The 21,790-nt window shown below is 49.2% G+C and overlaps 1 protein-coding gene across 6 annotated transcripts in view; it reads left to right on the top strand.

Annotated features, from left to right (window-relative positions):
• Window positions 1-21,790, top strand: part of BIRC6 (baculoviral IAP repeat containing 6) — a 2,386,688-nt gene that overhangs the window by 1,126,355 nt on the left and 1,238,543 nt on the right. For all 6 annotated transcript variants that reach the window (XM_086926902.1, XM_086926900.1, XM_086926901.1 and 3 more), the window contains one exon: window positions 3,009-3,140. In XM_086926902.1, the coding sequence (XP_086783028.1) occupies window positions 3,009-3,140 (132 nt within the window). The remainder of the gene's footprint in view (window positions 1-3,008; window positions 3,141-21,790) is intronic.

The following is a 21,790-nucleotide window of genomic DNA, read 5'->3' as shown; positions in this document are numbered from 1 at the left end:
CCCAAAACTATATAAAAAAGGTGTCAGTCATGGACCCCCACGAGGTGTCTCTGGTGTCTGGGCTCGAACTAGGGCTCGGTGAAGCAACTAATGTGCCCTCATGCACCCACAGTAGATTTGGGACTGAGAGGCACAAGAAGTAGTTGCAACCTATGGGAAATTCCTGCTGTAAGTCGCGGACCTGACCCTGTAAGATGGTCAACATTCAGCTCGAAGTCGATGAGTAAGTCAACATCAAAGCCCAAGCATAAAAAAGCAAAGCAGGATTTAACCCCATCCTGCCAATCCGAAACCAGAGAAAAAGCGCAACGGCATCATGATGTGAATCATTTGCCTTTGAGGTTTCTAGATGTGGATCTGATTCCTCAACTGATAACCAGTCTGTCCAGAGATTTCCGGGCCTTTGGTGACACGACCGCAGATTGAAACATTTACCGAGGCCATCCTGCAGAATTTTGGTATGCTTACTGTTTCTTCTAGCTTGCCAGTGCCCCATAGGAACCGCAGGAGTCCCCACTCAAGTTATGTCAGCTGATCCATCCTCTCTACCTTCTGACTCTTTGGACCCGCTTTGTTCCCGACACTAACTCAGGTACAGGCTTCCACCCCAACTCAAGGACCTATTTTGGTCCATTCCAGGTCAACACCAGCGGTACTGGAAGAGGATCTGGTAATGATGCCGATGACCGACACTGAACTGGCTTCACCTCGATCTTGATCTATTTTGTGCTACGAAATTACAGAAGTGCAACAAATCTTAATACACCCGGACTGCGATCCAATGCCTCTACCAGGGCGTACACCCCATCATAGGCTCCATTATCTTTTTGACTCTGATCAATAGACAACCAAGGATGTAGATAATTATGGTGTTGATAAGCATAGCTTTCTCCCAACTCACTACACAGATGATGCATTTAACATGGTGTTATCTGCTGTTCAAGGTAGGCCAGGAACATTTTTAATTTAAAGTACTCCCCTTTGATCTCACCAGCGCCCCTCAGATGTTCGCGAAGGTGATGGTCGCTGTTCACCTTTGTAGGTCGGGAATACCAGATTTTTCTTACCACGATGACTGGCAGTTGACTGTGGCAAGCCAGAAATCATTTATTGACCATTCAAGATGATGGCGAACCTCCTGTTATTGTTGGGGTTTATATCAATAAGCTAACGTTGCACTGGACTCCTTCTTAGAGGTTTGTAATCATTGGAGCTATCCTGAACACAATACAGTTTATGACCTTCTCCCCACCCCCCCCCCCCCAATGATTCCAGGACATTCGGGCTGTGACCCCATTTTTTCAGCCATGATCCTGTATCTTGTTAATAGCGGCTCTGAGGCTTCTTGGCCTCCTAAAGAGTCCTGAGTATTCCTTGCTAGCCACACCATGTTCTACACTCAGGCTCTAGAATGGAATCCAAAATTCCCATGGGCGCAGCATCAAGAAAATCTGACCGATCTCGGAAGTGGCTGCTCAAATGCAATTGGTCCAGCTACAGGCCACTCTCCATTCCCACCTGAAACTGACAGTAGTTATGGATGTCTTTCTACTGAGCTAGTGTGTCATCGGGAAGAGGTGGTGATCTGAGGACTCTGGTGCCCAGATCAGTCTGTTGAGTTTGAGGGCCAAAGGTTTGACTCTGAAGGCCTTCCTGTCATCCGTCAAGGGAAGGCTGGTGCAGGTTCTCACAGACAACACCAATCCAGTGTTGCATTGCAACAAGCAAGGGTTCCTGTTTCATGTGCCTGGAGGCACTGTGCCCAGTGCTAAATTTGAGCTGGTGGTTGCCGATGAGGTGTCCATAAGCACTTCTTTTCCGCATCAGATGTTTACCGAATGCCATAGAGGGAAAAACACAGAACAGAAAGATGGAGGAAGAGAAATTCTGCAGAATTGTCCAAACTGAGAAAGCAGTATCCTGCAAGAGCGAGAAAAAGGGTAGAGGGACTTCTGGTAGCAAATTTAAGACTACCAGCTTTGGTATTCAGAATGCCAATGTTTAATTGCACTGGAAGCTGACTTGTGAGCAGAACTTAGGGCACTGGCACTCTTTCACAAATTACACCCTGTCTGTGCCTCTGTGGTTCAGTGTCATGGCTGGTGAGAAAGGCCTTTAGTTTTGCTTTTCCCCTTCTCTAGGTCCCTTAGCTTTTCATCCCTTGTTTGTGTGTTTTAAAAAAAGTTTTTTTTACATCAGTACAGCATATTAATAGACCATGCTTTCACACCACTCACTTGCCACTCATTTCATCTGTAGTGTGCCATGACTTTTAAACCAGGTGACCATCTTGGAATGGTACTATCCTTGGTGTGTCCTTGCTATACGGTTCCAAGATATCTAACAGGTTACTTCTAAAAGTGACGTTCATATTGCAATGCTAAAACAGCATATTTTTTGTATTAACACTGTAAAATGATTGTCCGCTTATGTTTAATTTTTTTATTGCATGCGTATGTCCCCCATGCTTAGGAGGTAGGATGTTTTCTTCTGCTTTTAATATTTTAATTTATCTTGCACATTTGTTAAGCCTTGTGTGTGTATGTTTTGGAGTGGATTGATAAGTGGGTTAATGCAAGAATGAGACAGTGGGGTGGGTGAATGAGTTCAAATAGGAGTATCGTGTGACTACACAAAAATTTAACTTATAAGCCAGACCTATTGGCATTGCTAGAGCTTGTTGTCTTTTGATCATGGGGACAGAAGTGAGTGAGTTTAATTGATATTCACAGGTGTAGTATGATTCAATGGGTCATAATGGTTAGTGGCACAATGACCCCAATTTTTTCCGGTTTCCTTATTTTATTCAAAAAGTTTCAAAATAATGAAAAGCAACAATTTGTTGGAGCTTGAGTAAGGAAATTACTGACAAATGTTATGTTATTTAGATTTTTTTTTTTTTTTTACTAAAAGCCGAGCATTATTTTAAGTAAATAATGCTTTTGATTTTAAGAAGCGTGGAAAGACGAGTCAATAATTTCATTTAATTCATTCACTTTTATTCCTAGCAACTTAACTTATTAAAGGCAAAACAGAAAGCTTTGGTGGAACAAATCGAAAAAGAGAAAATACAGAGCAACAAAGGATCATCCTACAAGCTCCTGGTAGAGCAAGCAAAACTGAAACAGGCAACTTCAAAGGTATGAGATGACTGTCTCTTTGAGTTCATATTATATTCATCCATTCTATTGGTACAGATTTAAGATGTGTTCCCGGGCCGATAAACTCATTTACTAAAATTAATTTTCTGAAGGATATTTCTAACCTCAGGTTCTTCACTTTAAGAATGTTGATCCTGCTTCTCAATAGGACTTTCCCCTGTGCATCAGAAGCTGGCGCTCTCGGACTTCATGATGGAGTCAAGCCGCATGTAGGCACTACACCTTCACTCTGATGCTTCCTTTCAAAGTCTTACAGGCACGGATGCTTCCTTTCGTAGTCTTTCTGGCACTCTACTCTAAATCTTCTCTGTTTTGCTAGTGCCAGATTTCTTAAGACAGGCAAGAGGCTGTAGAGTTGGCCCTCCAAGGGCCTGACTCCTCCGGCTTCTTCTGACTATGAGTCCCTTCTGAGATTGTTCCTGGCACACCACAGGTTCCTCTGTCTGTCATTGAGCCCACAGAAGATAGAAGGCTTTAAAGATTCCGTGTTGCAGATTTTCAAAGAGGTACCGAACTCCTTTGATATTGTCTTTGTTCCCCAAAGGCCACCAGTTGCCCTGCCCAACCAGGCCTACACATGGAAGAAAGTCTCTCTTTTGGGATTGTTTTGTGCAGTGAAACAGAAGTACTTGACTTGAAGCTACATACTACTGAAGTAAAAGTACATTTGTTGACCGACATCTTACAGCCTGGGTCTACATGGCAGAGCTGTTGACACCATTCAACGAGACAGACACTTAGACTGCCTCTTGTACAAAGCCATACTTGTCTCGTCCAGTTAGTTGCCTTGAGGCCAAATATCATACGCCGGCCCCTGTAGACTTTCTCACCCAGTATCTTACCCCAGAAAGTGTCCACAGACACAATTCTGCCCTCCTGCTACTGAGCCAAGCTCTCGAGCAGGGTAAGGTAGAACAATGGATTTCCTGTCACATGTAGTTGTGTCCACCTTCAAGACAGGACTTAGTGTATTGAGCTGGAGTGGCAGCACTTGCCAGTGCCACCAGACTGCTTTGAAGGGCACATTTGGTTCCCTATTTGCTTTCTCCAAATTGAACCAGTTCAGGAACGCTTAGTTCCCGATCTGATGTGCAACTGGACAAAGGACATTGGGGTATCCTCCCCTCTGTACTTCCCCTTTTTTGGGAGGGACACCCAAGTCCTTCCAACTCTTTCTTTAGGGTACGTAAGGGCTCCCCTGTGGGTGGGTCCTCGGATTCGTCGTGGGGCAAGACTCAACCCTGAAACTACATTGCTCTTCAATTGTCTGGACACTTGGATTTTATTGGACTTCGACTGGAACTGAGACTGCCCCAAGGAAGTCTCCTGCTACTCCTGGTCCTGCTGTTTTTCAAGTCTTCTTTGTTGTCTTTATTTGTGCCTCTTCCAGGTTCTTCACCAGACCTGTGTGCATCAAGGACACCCGAAGTAATCTTCCTTGGAGTAAAGGAATCACTCCCCTGCATTGCATAGATTGCAACAAAGCTGACCGGTCTGCTGCTCCTGTCGTCCTACAGACTTCCAGAGGCTCAGCAACACAGGTGTTTATTCTGCAACTGTCTTGAGGCCTGACCTACCCTCTCTTCAATACTGAGTCCAGTATCCCTCATTGAAACCGATGGGACGAAACCCCTGTGCACTGCGAAGACTTGCCGTTGCCAAGGCTTGTTGACCCTGCACTCCAGAGTTCTTCAGGCTACCAGAACCTCAAAGGGATTCTATCAATGCGTGCAGAAAATATTTTTTTTTTTATTTAATGAATTTTATTTATACAAAACAAATGGGGGGTGGAGGGCTAATCTTTGCTGATGGCAAAGGTAAGCACTATGCATTTTTAAAATGCCCCTCACACACTAAGAATCTCTTAGTGTCATGCTTCACCATGGGGGTCTTCCCGTCCCTCTACGGGGCGGGGCGTGCTGCCACCTACGAACTACGCGGGAGCACTTGGTTTTATTGATAATAGGCTATGTGTGATGTGATGGTTGTGTAAGTGATTAGGAATGTGTAGGGTCTTAAGTGTGTGAATATAAAATAACTTTACAAATTTCATGGTTAATAGAAAAAAATGATTTATTAGCTTCTCTTGCTGGAAATGTTAAAAAGGGGTGTGGTAAGGAGCAGCTCTTGGGCAGGATTGAGGCGAATCTCCTCGGCGGTGAATGATCACAAGGGCCACCCTTGATGCTGGCTCATGGGGCCCGCTTAATTTCAGACCAATAGACCACATTGGGTCATCTATTTCTTTTGAAAGGGCCTACTCAAGCCCTAGTACAAAATAGAATGGCCTATTTTTGCTACCCTATTTTAGGACAATAGGCATACTACATTTAGTGAGTCACCTGAGTTTTTCTAGTAGGGACTAACAGAGGTCCTGATGAGTAAGCAGTAGGGGACTGCTTATGAAACATATATGAATAGAATACCTCAGCACACCCTTATCATTATTTCCAATACTAGTAATACAAATGTTGCTTCACACAGTCTTTGAAATCTCAGTGCCCTATGCGATTCAGTCCAAGAAAAAAAGGGTCTCAAGAGGTAATGATAGAATAGTCCAAACAGGTCTTCTTGGGTCGAAGTCTGTTTAATTTCACATATCACAAGAAGAGAGCAGCCGACGCGTGTTTCGCTCACAGGGCTTTTTCAAGGCTTGTAGTTATAAATCTTCTAGTGACTAAAGTCCACAGAGTTCCTTGCTGAAATCGACTCATATAAGAGTGGAAGATATTCCCAATGTTTGTATTATGGATTCCTGTCAGTCATGGAATATACATTACATAGGCTTTTATCATTCACTCTGTTAGGTTGAATATGTATCCAATATAAGGGGATATGTTTGTTTCCTTTCCAAATTGATAATATAAATCCCAAGTTACATTCCATCCAAAACCGTGGTATTAATTATTTCCATGAATCTTGATAAATCCAATGGTGTATCTATCCCATGTACCGAAGGGCAGTGTATCGCGCCCAAACGTATCCGATGCACACATCCGTTTGGGCACGATACACTGCCCTTCGGTTTGAACCGGGGTATGCACAGGGACACCTTGTGTGCCCCAGGCATGTCTCATTCCTTTCAGCCTGTCCTACCTCAATACACAAAATCCTGTCTGGGGTGGTGCTAGCACATCCCAAGGCAGGAAACCCTTTGTCCAAGCCTTCCTCGCTGAAAGGACTCCCAGCAGCAGGAGGTCAGACTTGTGTCTGTGGTGGCAGCATCCATTTTGTGATGCTGAGACTCGAGTTAACTTTAACCGGGGTTCACAGTTACATACATGTTGTGTCCTCTAAAAGGGTGGAATGCTACCCCCGTCGCCAGAACTGGCGAGGGGGTAGTATTTCGATTTCGTATGACACCTTACTCGACATGTTTTGATAATGCTATGCCAAAGTTAGCAATATCTGCGAGGATTATAATGCACTTAAGAGTATATGGTATAGCGTTATCATGGAAACAGCTAAAGGGCTTGGTTCCGAAAGCTGCAGACAGGCTCATTTCATGCTAGAGCACCATCTCACATAATTCCAAGCACTCTGCCTCCAAAATTGTTAAGGCCTGTCATAGGAGTGACTTATAGGAGTATGTGTCCATTTTAGGGTTAGATATAGGTATACTATATCTAAAGCAAAGGGTGATTACACCACCTTGCCCCAGCTGTGTTACCAGCCAGTTGTGTCTGTTTAGATGGCCAGCCAGGGGTGGCACAATACATGCTGCAGCCCCTGGTAGGCCTTGGGTGCACTTATGCCCTGGGTACCTATGGTACTTTACAAGGACTTACAAGAGTGACCCAATACCAATTGGTAAATGCACCTAAAGTACATGGATGTCAATTTAGAGAGAGAACAGCTAGGCTGTGGGTCTGATTAGCAGGCCCACAGCCAGGGAAAGTCGTAAACCAGTGAAGCAAAAAGCAAAAATCTGGGGTGACCATAGGATTGCAGACCCTACTCTCCTACATATCCCCCCCCAAACTTAGGGACATTAAACTAACCTTGACCAGGTGTGTCTTCTTGTTCTAAGTGGAAATACCCAGAGAGACCATCTGCATTGCCATGGTCAATCCCTGGTCTGTGTTCCACTGTAAAGTCCATCCCCTGTAGGGAAATGGACCAACTAAGAAGTTTGGGGTTTTGACCCTTCATTTGATTTAGCCACAAGAGGGGCTTATGGTCTGTCTGAATCTTGAAGTGAGTTCCAAACAAGTATGGCTTCAACTTTTTCAGGGCCCAAACCACAGCAAAGGCCTCCCTCTCAATAGCTGACCAACGTTTCTCTCTAGGGGTCAGCCTTCTACCTATAAAAGCAATGGGCTGGTAATGACCATCAATATTCAGTTGAGATAGAACAGCTCCCACACCCAACTCAGAAGCATCTGTTTGGACAATGAAAGGTTTGGAGTAGTCTGGACTCTTGAGAATAGGTGCAGTGCACATGGCCTGCTTTAGTTCATCGAATGCCTTTTGACAGCTAACTGTCCACTGAACTTTCTTTGGCATTTTCTTACTTGTCAGGTCATTAAGTGGAGTCACAATGGTCCCATAATTTCTGACAAATTTCCTATAGTAACCAGACGGGCCCAAGAAAGCTCTGACCTGTGTCTGGGTGGTTGGAGGAGCCCAGTCCTTTATGGACCTGTATCTTGCTCTCCAATGCTTGAACCTGGCCTCCACCTACAAGGTGGCTCAGGTACACAACCTGACCCTGCCCTATCTGGCACTTGGTAGCCTTGATAGTGAGGCCTTCCTTTTGCAGGGCCTCCAAAACTTTACTCAGGTGTATCAGGTGATCCTCCCAGGTGGAGCTGAAGACAGCAATATCATCTAGATATGCTGCACAAAAGTCATCCAACCCACTGAGAACTTGGTTCACCAACCTTTGAAAAGTGCCAGGTGCATTTTTCAAACCAAAAGGGCATCACCACAAATTGGTAATGACCTCCTGGGGTAGAAAATGCTGTTTTGGCCTTGGCATCCTCAGCTAACCTGATTTGTCAATAACCAGCTGACAGGTCAAATGTACTCAAGAATTTGGCAGAAGCCAATTTATCTATGAGTTCATCTGCCCTAGGTATTGGATGGGCATCTGTCTTAGTGACAGCATTGAGACCCCTGTAGTCTACACAAATCTCATCTCTCTTACCATCCTGGGTATGAGGTTTTGGCACTAGAACTACAGGACTAGCCCAAGGGCTCTTTGAGGGTTCAATGACTCCCAATTCCAACATCTTTTGTACTTCTTTCTTTAAGCAGTCGCTGACGTGGTCAGGTTGCCTGTAGATTTTACTCTTTATAGGCAGACTGTCACCAGTATCCACCTCATGGGTGCACTAGTTAGTCTGACTGGTTGTCAGAGAGAACATTTGTCTAAAGGATTGAAGAACCTGTTTGCAATCCTTTTGCTGATGCTCAGAAAGGCTGTCAGAAAAGACCACACCATCTACTGACCCATCATCAGGGTTCTGAGTGAGCAGGTCTGGGAGAGGGTCACTCTCTTCCTCCTGTCCCTCATCTGCGTCCATGAGCAAGCCCAAGTCCTACCTGTCAACAAATGCCTTGAGCCTGTTCACATGAAGTACTCTGCGAGGGCTCCTGTGAGTTCCAAGGTCCACCAGGTAGGTGACCTCTCCCTTTTGCTAAATGATGGTGTGGGGTCCAGACCATTTGTCTTGGAGAGCTGCTGGGGCCACTGGCTCCAACACCCACACCTTCTGTCCTGGCTGGTAAACAGTTAGGACAGCCTTTTGGTCATGCCAAGCTTTTTGAAGTTCTTGGCTGGCCTCAAGGTTTTTGGATGCCTTCTCTGTGTACTCTGCCATCCTGGAGCGGAGACAAAGTACATAGTCCACTATGTCCAGTTAAGGCTTTCTGAGAGGTAACTCCCATCCTTCCTTCACAAGACATAGGGGTCCTCTTACAGGATGCCCACATAGAAGCTCAAAAGGGCTGTAAACAACCCCCTTCTGTGGGACCTCTGTAAGCAAACAGAAGGCAGAGTAAAAGGATGTCCCATCTCCGCCTAAGCTTTTCAGGTAACCCTTTTATCATCCCTTTTAGGGTCTTTTTGAATCTCTCCACAAGCCCATTGCACTGTGGATGGTAGGGGGCGGTGAATTTGTAATTTACACCACACTCCTTCCACATTGCAGTCAAGTATCCTGACATGAAGTTTGCACCTCTGTCAGAGACAATCTCCTTAGGAAACCCCACTCTGGAGAAAACTGCAAGTAGGGCCCTGGCCACAACAGGAGCTGTAGTGGTCCTAAGGGGAATAGCTTCTGGATACCTGGTGGCATGATCCACTACCACCAATATAAATCTGTGCCCAGATGCTGTTGGGGGGTCCATTGGTCCAACACTGTCAATCCCCACTCTTTCAAAGGGTAACCCCACCACAGGTAGTGGTATAAGGGGGGCCTTTGTTGTGCCACCTGATTTGCCACTGGCTTGACAGGTGACACATGAGCGACAAAACTCTTTGTTGTCTTCAGACATATGAGGCCAGTGAAAGTGAGGGACAAGCCTGTCCCAAGTCTTGTTCTGGCCTAAGTGACCTGCAAGGGGAATCTCATGGGCTAAGGTAAGAAGGAAACCTCTCAGAGACAAGGGGATGACCAGCCTCCTGGTAGCACCAGGCTTGGGGTCTCTTGCCTCAGAGTATAGGAGTCCATCATCCCAGTACACCTTGTGGGTACCTGTAGCATTCCCTGCAGCCTCAGCAGCAGCCTGCTGTTTGAGGGGTTCAAGAGAGGAACAGTCTAACTGTGCCCTCCTCAAGTCTGCCCTGGAAGGTCCCCCTGTCCAGGAAACTCAACCTGTTCAGGTTCAAGCTCTTCTAGGACAGTTCCTTCTGGGGTCTTTGGGTCAGCCTCCTGAGAGGGCTGATCCTCACCTTGAGGCAGGAGGGAAGGCACTTCCTTAACCCTACTGCTCTTTCTCTTGGGTAGTGGCTGGTCCATTGTTCCATGATCCAGCACTTGTTCAGCTGGGCATTTCTTGGCCTGTGACCTGGTCACAGCAAGGACATGTGCTGACAAACCTAACATTTCCACATGAGTCCTATACTCCACATCTGACCATAAGGAGGATTCCAAATCATTGCCCAAAAGACAGTCCACTGGGAGGTCTGAACTAACTAAAACCCTTTTGAGGCCAGTTACCCATCCCCAGGAGAAGTTAACAACTGCCATACTGTGATTGGTAGTGACATTGCTAGCATTGGTCACTAGGTAGTCTGAACCTAGTATTACCTGATCAGGGTCCACAAAGTTTGGTGTCACCATAGTGACACTGGCACAAGTGTCCCTGTAGGCCTGAGCCATTTTTCCATTGATTAAAGACTTTGCCTGTATTTGCCCAGAGTACTGGGACTTACAGTAGGGGTCATATCCATGTCCCCACTACAAACAAGAACAGCCTGAGTAGGTATTCTAACTAAGTCATAACCCACCTCAGTTCCCAGTGTTAACCCAACTATAGCCTTGGGGGGTGCACTACCGCTACTAACTGTACTAGGGTGTGCAGGTGCCTTAGGGGCAGTAGTGGTAGGAGCTGTGCCTTTCATGGTGCACTCACTAAACCAGTGAGTCTTACTTTTACAGTATTGGCACCATGGTTTTCTTGGAAAATCAGTCTTCTTCTTTTGCGAATTCTGGGACCCACCCTCCTTAGATTGTTGGGGCCCTGTTGAAGACTTCTGGTCATTTTGCTGATTCTGATTACCCTTTTGGTCTGCTTTCTTCTGGCCACCACCCTGGTTCTGGTTCTGCTGCTTGGCCCTTGTCCTGACCCATCTGTCTGCCTTCTTTCCCAATTCTTGGGGAGAGGTCAGATCTGAGTCAATCAAGTGCTGATGCAACAACTGGTTCTGACAATTATTTAAGATTTGCTCTGTCATAATTAGATTATACAATCCTGTGTAATCAGTAACTTTACTTCCCTGTAACCAGCCTTCCAAAGCCTTAGTGGCACAATCAACAAAGTCAGTCCAAGCCTGAGACTGAGTTTTCTGGGTTTCTCTGAAAATCAACCTGTACTGTTCAGTTGTTAAGCCAAACCCATCAATCAGTGCATTTTTCAGAACTTGGTAATCATTGGCATCCTCAGCTCTAACAGTGTGGAGCTTATCTCTACCTTTACCTTCAAAGGAGAGCCACAAGATAGCTGCCCACTGACTCTGGGGTACCTACTGTACTGTGCAGGCCCTCCCCAGAGCAGTCATCCATTTGTGGATGTCATCTCCTACCTTATAGGAGGGCTCTATTTTACTCAGGTGTCTAGTATCAAAACTCCTGTCTTTATCTCTAGGGAAAATGCTGCTACCAGTGGGCTATAACCCACTCAATTTCTGCTCTCTGGCAAAGGCAAGTTTCTCTTTGGCAAGGGCAAGTTCTTCCCTTTGGATCCTCTGACTCACTTCCTTGATCTTTGCTTCATGTTCTCTTCTCTGAGGGGATGTCATCCCTCTCTGAGAACATGCCTGAGCGACATGGGAGTGAATAGATCTGTTAGAGCCTCTGGAGTGAGACCTAACTCGTCTATTCCCAAGGTTAGGCCTGCTTGTGGATAGGTCTGGGGCTCCCCCAGTTCCATCCCCATGTAGGCTTAAGTTGGCCCTTGTAAGTCTGCTGACTAAGGCTTGGCCATGGTCTACCTCTCCATCAGAGGAGTTCCCATCTTCCTCACCATCTACATCTTCTGTTTCAGGGAGGTTAGATTCAGGGTCATCTTCTAAGGGGGGCATGCTTCCATCTGCTGGATTAGAGGGGCCTGGGCTAGAAGCCCTTCTAGCATCATATGTCTCTAAGAGACCTAACAGAAAAGGAAGGGTAGGGTTAGAACCCTGTTTCAATTTCCTGGAGGTACACAATTGTCTCATCTCCTGGAAGTTGAGTGCTGCATATCTGGAAAGGACCTGTGGAGGATCACTAATCACAGGGGGAGCCACTGCGTTCTCTCCTGTGATAGACATGCTTTCTAGTGAGGTGTAAGTGGTGCACTTACCTACACTATGGGTTTTCCTACTGATCCCTTGCTAAGAGTTGTAGTCAGGGTGTGCTACTCCCTTTCTACTACAACAGCTGGTTCAGTAGAACTCAGTATTTCTAAGCTTGTTATATGTACCTATGGTACCTTATGTGATCTTTCAAATGATATCTCAAGATTATATTTGGTAAAAACAGCAGCAAGCTCAAATCCCAACCGCTGCACACCAATGTGAGAAGTTGGCCTGATATATGATGCTCACTAGTTCTAGTGATCACCTTGTATCAGTCCAAACAACCCTTATGGTGATTGGTTGTTAGTCAACCTTATAGGCCAGCTATCCTAATGGCAGCATGGACAAAGCATTCTTAGGCTAAACTCTTTTGGCATGTGAAGCCAGCTGTTTTACCACATATAACCCCTTGAATACCAAATGAAAGGACACCACACAGGTTGTTATGAAAATAAACAAGATATTTATTACTAACAAAACACCTCTGAACTCTTTATGAGATCAGAGGGCTAAGCACATGACAAGACTCTTAAGAAAAATACGTTAAGTTGCACAAATTACAATGGTGCCCTAGGGGCACGACAAACCATATACTAAGTAAATGGTATAAGGAAATCGATAGAAGGAATGGAGCTGTCCAGAGGCTGTAGGATCGCTAGGACTACACTACCCTAACCGTAGGTAAGTAGCAGGAGGCCCACGGGATGCGTGTGCAGAGTGTGAACTCACACGCGAGATGCGGGACAAAGTCAATGGACAGTACAAATTACGAAAAGGTAAGTAAAAGACAGTTCCGACTAGCTAGGACTAAAACAACTGGATACCTGGACACTAGGAGAGTCAATCTACCCTTGAGCACCGAAATGCTCTCGTTACCTCACCCACGGGCTGCGGGTGCATAGGTGTGAAAGTGTCGGGTTTCCGCGTTGAAGTCTATGGAGCCTTGAAGAAAGATGCTGCAGGCGACCAGGAAGAAGCTGTCCGGAGCGATCCAAGGGTGGATCGAGGAAGATGAAGACCTGAAAGCAGAGGGGACAATGTTCAAAGTCACCAGCCAGTGACCGGAGTGGAACCAGGAAGGAACCAGATGCTGTTGTCGCGATCAGGTGAAGAGTGGACGCTTGACTCTGCAGCCACGTGGACCAGGAGGTGTCTTCGACGACCAGGATGGAGGCACGAGCTGTCCCACACAGGCTCTCGCTGTCGGCGGTGTTGGTTCCGGATTCGGCGTCAACAGGCCTTGGAAAACGCAACCCACGCGGTGAGTGGAAAAGGCATCTGGTGCGGACCAGGAGGGTCCGGGGTGCTTCTCCTTTGCAGGGAAGGAAGGGCCAGTCTGGAGCAACCAGACCAGCGATGTAGTTTTCGTGGATCGTCGTCTAGGAGGTCACTAGCCAGCCGGCAAGTGACCAGACAACGCGCTGAGCAGCAATCAAGCAAAAGGGCCCCAAGCAGATCTCGTGGATGCTGGAGGGCTGATTTTCTGTGCAGGAGCTGCTCGGGGCTGGGGCTTCTTAATCCCCAAAGCACTTTCTCGAGGATGCCTCTGAAGTCGTGCTGGAAGCGAAGTGCAGTTTCTTCAAGATGGCCGGTCCCACGTGTCTTGTCGCACCCACGGATCTCAGCTGTGCTGCAGATGTAGGTAGAGGTCGGAGAGGTCTGGAAGTCCGGATCTCGTCGGGCTCTGAAGTCTGGTTCCAGGCAGGAAGGACGACAAAGTGAACCGCTAGGACGCTTGATGGTGCCTGCTTGTGCAGGGTGGTCACAAGGGAGATTTTCTTCAGTCTTCTGTGGAGCAGAACGTCGAAGTCCAGAGTTTCTTCTTGTAGGTTCAATTCAGGATAATCTAATTTGGAATGGGACCAGCTCCTACCTTTATTCTCCTAAAGGGGGCTGTACTATGACTAGGTCCCTCCTATGGGTGGGACCAGGAAGGGGGGTGGTTACACCCCCTATCCTTTGTCCGGTTTCGCGCCGGAGCTGGGCGTTGGAGTGCCCCAGCAACTGGCTTGAACCGGGGTATGCACAGGGACACCTTGTGTGCCCCAGGCATGTCTCATTCCTTTCAGCCTGTCCTACCTCAATACGCAAAATCCTGTCTGGGGTGGTGCTAGCACCTCCCAAGGCAGGAAACCCTTTGTCCAAGCCTCCCTCGCTGAAAGGACTCCCAGCAGCAGGAGGTCAGACTTGTGTCTATGGTGGCAGCATCCTTTTTGTGATGCTGAGACTCGAGTTAACTTTAACTGGGGTTCACAGTTATATACATGTCGTGTCCCTCTAAAAGGGTGGAATGCTACTCCCGTCTTCAGAACTGGCGAGGGGGTAGTGTTCCAATTTCGTATGACACCTCAATCGACATGTTTTGATAATGCTATGCCAAAGTTAGCAATATCTGCGAGGATTATAATTAGGGCTCCCGGTTTTCCGTTTTTACGGATTTTTACATATAAGTACAGACGTAAAAGTATTTTTCCTTTGTCTGTATTTATATGTAAAAAAGGCAAAATACGAGTAAATGTTGCCGCATGCTGGGAATTCCTTCCAGTGACGTACTGTGGTTCAGGGTCTTGAAGTGCCCCAGAGCCAATCCTGGTTGTTTCGAAGAGTCAAAGTGTCCTCTATGTGGCCTCAGGGCAAAGATCGATCCGCCTTAAAAGCCGCTCCTGCCTCTCTCTCTCTGTCCCTCTGCAGCCTCGAGCTCCTGCCCTCCCTCCCCCACCCCTCGTATGAAGTAGCAGCACCAGCTGTTCGCATCCCCCGTGTTTATTTTCGTTTCTCTTGTGATCTGCTTGGCTGCCGCACCGTAACCCCTGCCTTAGCAACCTGTAGTCCATCAGCCCTCACCTATTACTGCCCTCTCTGCGCACATCCCGTCTTCCTGGCTCCAGCTTTTCCTTCTCTCCCTTCTACCTGCCTTCATCTTTCTCACTCTACCCTCGCCTCACCTCCTCGCTCTCGTCTCCCTTCCCTCATCTGTGCAGTTACTTCTTTCTCTGCCGCTCTCCTTTCCCCTTCTCTCACCCTCTCCCTGTGAGCTCTCCTCCTCTCTCTCGGAATAATGCCATGTCTTTCAGCGATCGCTTACAATTATGGTCGGATTCCCTGCGCTCACTAATGCTAAAGCGTCTCACTAGGTAAAAAAAAAACTGCAACCGCTTTGAGGGTCGGAATGGGGTGGGCCTTGATATGTTTCTTTGTCCCCCCCCTTTCTCCCTGCCCAGTTAGTTATTTTTGAACAGTGGAGCAAGACATAATTATGCCCTCCTCTTCCCAACCAACACCTTTGCATAATGGGATGAGGGGCCCGAGTCTTCACTGGTCTTGGGGTCAATGGGTGCCCCCTTAAGGGTTGAGCCAATCCTAAAGGTGCACTCGCTGTTCCCGTTGTTTTCCAAAGTCGGCCGCCTTAGCCATTGAACCACTGTTTATCTGTTTAAATGGGGTTTGAAGCCGCTGCAGCAATTGGCAGTGAGTTTGGCACCAGTCCGTCCCCCCCCCAACCCTGTGCTGGACTTGATCACCTCCACCCCCCGATCGACCACAGCCTGGTCACGGAGGTGGTCGCAACCCTGGTGTTTTCCCGTATGGCGCGGTGGCCTCCTCCTGACAGACAGTTGGCCCTGCCTCTGTGGCAAGAGGCCTGCGGGGTGGCCTTACTAAGGTGGGGGCCCTGCCCAACGGTTTAGGTGGTTATGAGGACGCCCACGGGGGCTTCGGGCACATTAGGCGACAGTTTTCGCATGCATCCATGGGTATTGATAAAATGCCTGCCACGGGAGATTACCGTCTCGATGCAGAGCACGGATGGGTTGCTGACTTCACTCTGAAGGCACCTAAAGGTTGCAAAGGACGTCAGTATCTCGGCTGCCGAGTGTCCACTATTTTGAGGGGGAGGGGGAGGGGGGGCTGGTCCCACCTCTGCTTCCCGCAGATGGTAAATATCCCGTTGAAGGGTGCAGAGCTCTTCCACCTTGCTTCGAGGAAAGCTCAACCTGGACTCCCGGGTGGGCTCGGGGTCTTATAGCTGCATGGGAGCGGTGAGCGTCGCATGGCCCTCTCTCCATGGTCATATCGCGGGTGAGTGACAAGGGCCTCGGCCCGTGTGGGCCGGGAGATGAGTGGTGGGGAGGACAGTGGGTTGCACAGAAGTGTCTTTTGCATCAAGCTAGCGTACCCCGTCACCATGGTGAATCTTCATAGGCTAGTCCGAGCCCTTGAATTGGGCACTCAATCATATCAGGAGTGAGTAGAACACTTCCGGGTCTTGGAAAACTTCAATGGCTGGTTCATTGTTCTTCTAACTGTACAGGGCCTTGACTCTGAAGCTCTCAAGGACCGAGGGGAAAGTAAATAATACTCTACCTAGTAGCCCAGAGGAGAGTTCGGTAACAAACAGAGACAGCGAGCAGACAGGAAACAGCAGATATTGTAATTGTATTTATATAGCGCTTACTCCCCCTAAATAGTCTATATGTAGCATTTGTTCCGTTTTACCAAGAATCTGTTACTCCAGTCTTGAGCGTTGATTTATCAATCTCATGCATTATGGGAGGTAGTCTGCTTCATACCAATCAACACTTTTTGGTATACAGAAACATGGGTTACGTACCTCAGTGTGCCACAAATACTAAAGCTGCCATCATTCCTGGTAGGAGTGCTGAATTTTGGCTCTGGTCACTGATGCCTGGGTGCATCTGGTTGTTCGTTTTTTTCATCTTTAGCTAAGTCTGACTAAATGTGCAGGTTTAATTAATACTCCTATATGAGAAAGATACCAAAGACCAGAAGCCTGTTTTGAACAGTCCTTCTGCCATCCAACTATTTTAGAACTGTGCAACCTCCTCAGATGTGTATATACAATGTAACTTTGGTCCTGAATTTTGACCCTTTGTCTTGAGTTTTTACAGTCACTGCCCAGAATGTCCCTTGTTGCCAGTTGGCGACCCTCCTAGGACCCTCCAAGGTTTACAGCCTAGACCCTGGACACCTGGGGACCTGGGTTCGAGTCTCTGTAACGACGCTAAACAAAACATCCTGTGATTCTGGGCAAATCACTTAATCTCCCCGTGCCTAACAAAAAAAAATGAATATGTGTCCTCATGTAACGTAACTGGTGCTATGTAAAGCGCTCTGATACCTGATTCAGTTTGGGTCTAGTTCGCGCTATATGAAACTTAAAAAAAAAAATGGCAACATTTTCAGATGAATGTATTGTGTTGACCAATAACAAACGGGCGCAGGTGTGCCGTGTCAATTTAAATAAATGTGGAAAAATACTAGCTGTAGCGTCGTCTTTTGCTTGTGGCAAAAATAAATGTGGATAAATATAGAAAAAATACCCAAAAAATAAATATGGATAAATACAGACGGAAATGGCAAATAAATACCATAAAACCGGGAGCCCTAATTTTAATGCACTTAAGAGTATATGGTATAGCGTTATCATGGAAACAGCTAAAGGGCTTGGTTCCGAAAGCTGCAGACAGACTCGGCTCATGCTAGAGCACCATCTCACATAATTCCAAGCACTCTGCCTCCAGAATTGTTAAGGCCTGCCATAGGAGTGACTTATAGGAGTGTATGTGTCCATTTTAGGGTTAGATATAGGTATACTATATCTAAAGCAAAGGGTGATTACACCACCTTGCCCCAGCTGTGTTACCAGCCAGTTGTGTCTGTTTAGATGGCCAGCCAGGGGTGGCACAATACATGCTGCAGCCCCTGGTAGGCCTTGGGTGCACTTATGCCCTGGGTACCTATGGTACACTGTACAAGGACTTACAAGAGTGACCCAATACCAATTGGTAAATGCACCTAAAGTACATGGATGTCAATTTAGAGAGAGAACAGCTAGGCTGTGGGTCTGATTAGCAGGCCCACAGCCAGGGAAAGTCGTAAACCAGTGAAGCAAAAAGCAAATATCTGGGGGGACCATAGGATTACAGACCCTACTCTCCTACAGTTGCTACTCCCACTACTTTCTGGTACCCAAGAAGGGCAAAGGGGGCCTACGCCCTATCTTGGACCTACGGAACGTCAACAGCTTCCTCCGGAAGGAGAAGTTCAAAATGCTGACACTGGCTCAGGTCTTAGCTTCCCTGGACCCAGGAGACTGGACGGTAGCGTTGGACTTGCAGGCCGCTTATTTCCACATCCCCGTCCTGCCGGCCCACCGGCATTACCTGCGGTTCACGGTAGGCCACGAGCACTTTCAGTTTACCGTGCTCCCCTTCGGCCTTGCGAGCGCCCCACGGGTGTTCACGAAAGTGATGGCGGTGGTCGCAGCTCATCTGTGCAGGTTAGGGGTGTCAGTCTTCCCCTACCTTGACGACTGGTTGTTGAAGGCGGGCTCGCCCCAGACAGTCGTCCGCCACCTCCAGACGACGGCAGACCTCCTGCACCAGCTGGGGTTCTCCATCAATGTGCCGAAGTCACACCTGTGCCCCTCTCAGAAGCTCCTTTTCATCGGAGCAGTTCTCGACTCTGCGCAGTTTCGGGTTTACCCCCCTGAACAGCAGGTTCGGGATATACAGGCTCTGATTCCGATCTTTCAGCCTTTATCCCGAGTCTCGGTCAGGTTGACGCTGCGGCTTCTGGGGCTGATGGCTTCCTGCATCCTTCTGGTGCATCACGCCGGTTGGCGGATGCGGGCTCTGCAGTGGGACCTGAAGTTTCAGTGGGCCCAGCACCAGGGCAACCTGTCCAACCATGTCCTGATCCCGGAGGGCACTGCGAGACCGCTGCAGTGGTGGCTCACGGACCGCGATTGGGTCAGAGGCGGATCCCCCTCCCTTCCCCATCCGGATCACGTAGTTGTGACGGACGCGTCCCTCCAGGGCTGGGGAGGCCACATGGGAGAGGCGGAGATCAGAAGCCTCTGGTCTCCGGCGGAGTCCCGGCTCCATATCAACCTTTTGGAGCTGCGGGTGATTCGTCTAGCACTGAAGGCATTCCTCCCCTCTGTCCGGGGGAGTGTAGTGCAAGTGTTCACGGACAACACCACCGCCATGTGGTACTGCAACAAGCAGGGCGGGGTGGGGTCGTGGACCCTCTGCAAGGAGGCTCTGCGCCTCTGGCAGTGGCTGGAACATCAGGGTGTGACCCTGGTGGTTCAACACCTTGCAGGTTCTCTGAACGCCAGGGCAGACAAACTCAGCCGCTGGTGCATGATGGATCACGAATGACGTCTGAACTCGGACGTGGCGCAAGGCCTCTTTCAGCAGTGGGGAGAGCCTTGGTTAGATCTATTCTCCACCGAAGAGAACGCGCAATGTCATCAGGACACCCCCGCGCCGCACGGCCCCCAGCTGTGTGTGTGCCCCCTCGTGTGCTCTCGCTGCTGCTCGCAGTCTCGTTCTGCCGTTCTGCCTGCCTCCCTAGCTGCCTTCCTCCCTAGCTGCCTGCCTCACTGTACTGTCCCCCAGCAGTTTCGCTTTAAATTTGTATTAAACTTGTTGGATTTTGTGCTTCATTTTGTTTAAAATTGTTGTATTGTGTAATTTTTCCCGTTCTGCCGCCGCCGCCGTTCTCGCGGCCACGCCCCCCTTTTCCGTGTCCTTCCCGCTCCCGCCTCCCAGCTGCTCCTCCCTCCCACTTGTGCTTAAATGGCAACCGCGCGGCGCAGGTGAGTGTGACCTGTTCTCAGGATACCCCCGCGCCGCACGCCCCCCAGCTGTGTGTGCGCCCCCTCGTGTGCCCTCGCTGCTGCTCGCAGTCTCGTTCCGCCATTCTGCCTGCCTCCCTAGCTGCCTGCCTCACTGTACTGTCCCCCAGCTGTTTCGCTTTAAATTTGTGTTAAACTTGTTGGATTTTGTGCTTCATTTTGTTTAAAATTGTTTTATTGTGTAATTTTTGCCGTTCTGCCGCCTGCCCCGCTCTCCGCTTCCCGCTGCCGTTCTCGCAGCCACGCCCCCTTTTTCCGTGTCCTCCCCGCTCCCGCCTCCCAGCTGCTCCTCCCTCCCACTTGTCCATCAATGGCGACCGCGCGGCGCAGGTGAGTGTGACCTGTTCTCAGGACATCCCCGCGCCGCACGGCCCCCAGATGTGTGTGTGCCCCCTCGTGTGCCCTCGCTGCTGCTCGCAGTCTCGTTCTGCCGTTCTGCCTGCCTCCCTAGCTGCCTGCCTCACTGTACTGTCCCCCAGCTGTTTCGCTTTAAATTTGTGTTAAACTTGTTGGATTTTGTGCTTCATTTTGTTTAAAATTGTTGTATTGTGTAAATTTTCCTGTTCTACCGCCTGCCCCGCTCTCCGCTTCCCGCCGCCATTCTCGCAGCCACGCCCCCTTTTCCTTGTCCTCCCTGCTCCCGCCTCCCAGCTGCTCCTCCCTCCCACTTGTCCTTAAATGGCGACCGCACGGACGCGCAGCGGTCACGCTCAGCGGGTGCGCCGATTGTGCGCCGAAGGCGCGCCAAAAGCAAGCCCACCTGCGTCTGGACCGCGCCCAGCGCCTGGACCGCGCCCAGCGCCAGAACCCCTGGCCCCCGAAGACGCCCGCCCACACGACGGACCTACGATGCCGCCACCCTCAACGCACTCAACGCCGGCTGAACCCCCGCCTGCTGCTGAGCCACCCCGAAACGCACCCACGGACCCTTCACCTGCCAAGCCTGCAAGTTCACCTGCATCCGGACCTGCACCGCACCCGCCAAGCCGAGCACCCGTGGCAACCACCTAAAGTGCATCCTGCTCAACACCCGCTCCATCCACAGACACGCCATCGAACTCTGGAACCTGCTCAACACCACATCACCAGACGTCGCCTTCCTCACTGAAACCTGGCTGAACGCCTCCTCAGCGCCCGACATCGCCATCGCCATCCCGGACGGATACAAGATCATCCGGAGGGACCGCGTGAACCAGGCTGGAGGAGGCATCGCCATCATACACAAGAACACCATCCGCATCACGACCGACTCCAGCGACACCTTCCCCGCTGCCGAGCACCTCCACTTCCAGATACACACCGACCCAAAGACAACCCTCAGAGGCACCCTCGTCTACAGACTCCCGGGACCACGCACACAATTCAGCGAAGACATCACTGACTTCATCAGCCTGCACGCCCTCCCCTCCGCGGACTACATCCTCCTAGGGGACCTCAACCTCCACCTGGAGAACAACAAGGACCGCAACACCGCCGCCCTGCTGGACAACCTCGCAAACTTCGGACTCAAGCAACTGGTCAACTACCCCTCACTACGCAGGCCACACACTTGATCCCGTCTTCTCATCCAGCAAGCACATCACCTTCAGCCACTCGACCGGACTTCACTGGACCGACCACAGCTGCGTCCACTTCAGCTTCAGAAGAACAACGACCCACCACCACCCGCAACAGGTTCCTCACAGGAGCTGGAGCAAGATCACCACCGAGCAGCTCACCACCTCCCTCAGCCAGAACCCGCCCGCAAGCACAACGGACCCCAATGAAGCAGCCCGCAACTTCACATAGTGGCTGACCATCTGCGCAGACGACCTCGCTCCACTGAAGAACCCTCCCAGCAGACCAAGAAGCAAGAAAGCCACCTGGTTCACCGACGAACTCAAGGACTCCAAGAAGAACTGCGGCACCCTCGAGAAAGCCTGGCTCCTCAACCAGACCACAGACAACATGACCACCCTCAAA

Source organism: Lissotriton vulgaris, chromosome 6 (genome assembly GCF_964263255.1).
Source record: "Lissotriton vulgaris chromosome 6, aLisVul1.2, whole genome shotgun sequence".
NCBI lineage: Eukaryota > Metazoa > Chordata > Amphibia > Caudata > Salamandridae > Lissotriton > Lissotriton vulgaris.
Note: the sequence above shows the minus strand (reverse complement) of the source record. Positions and strands in the feature narration are given on the sequence as shown.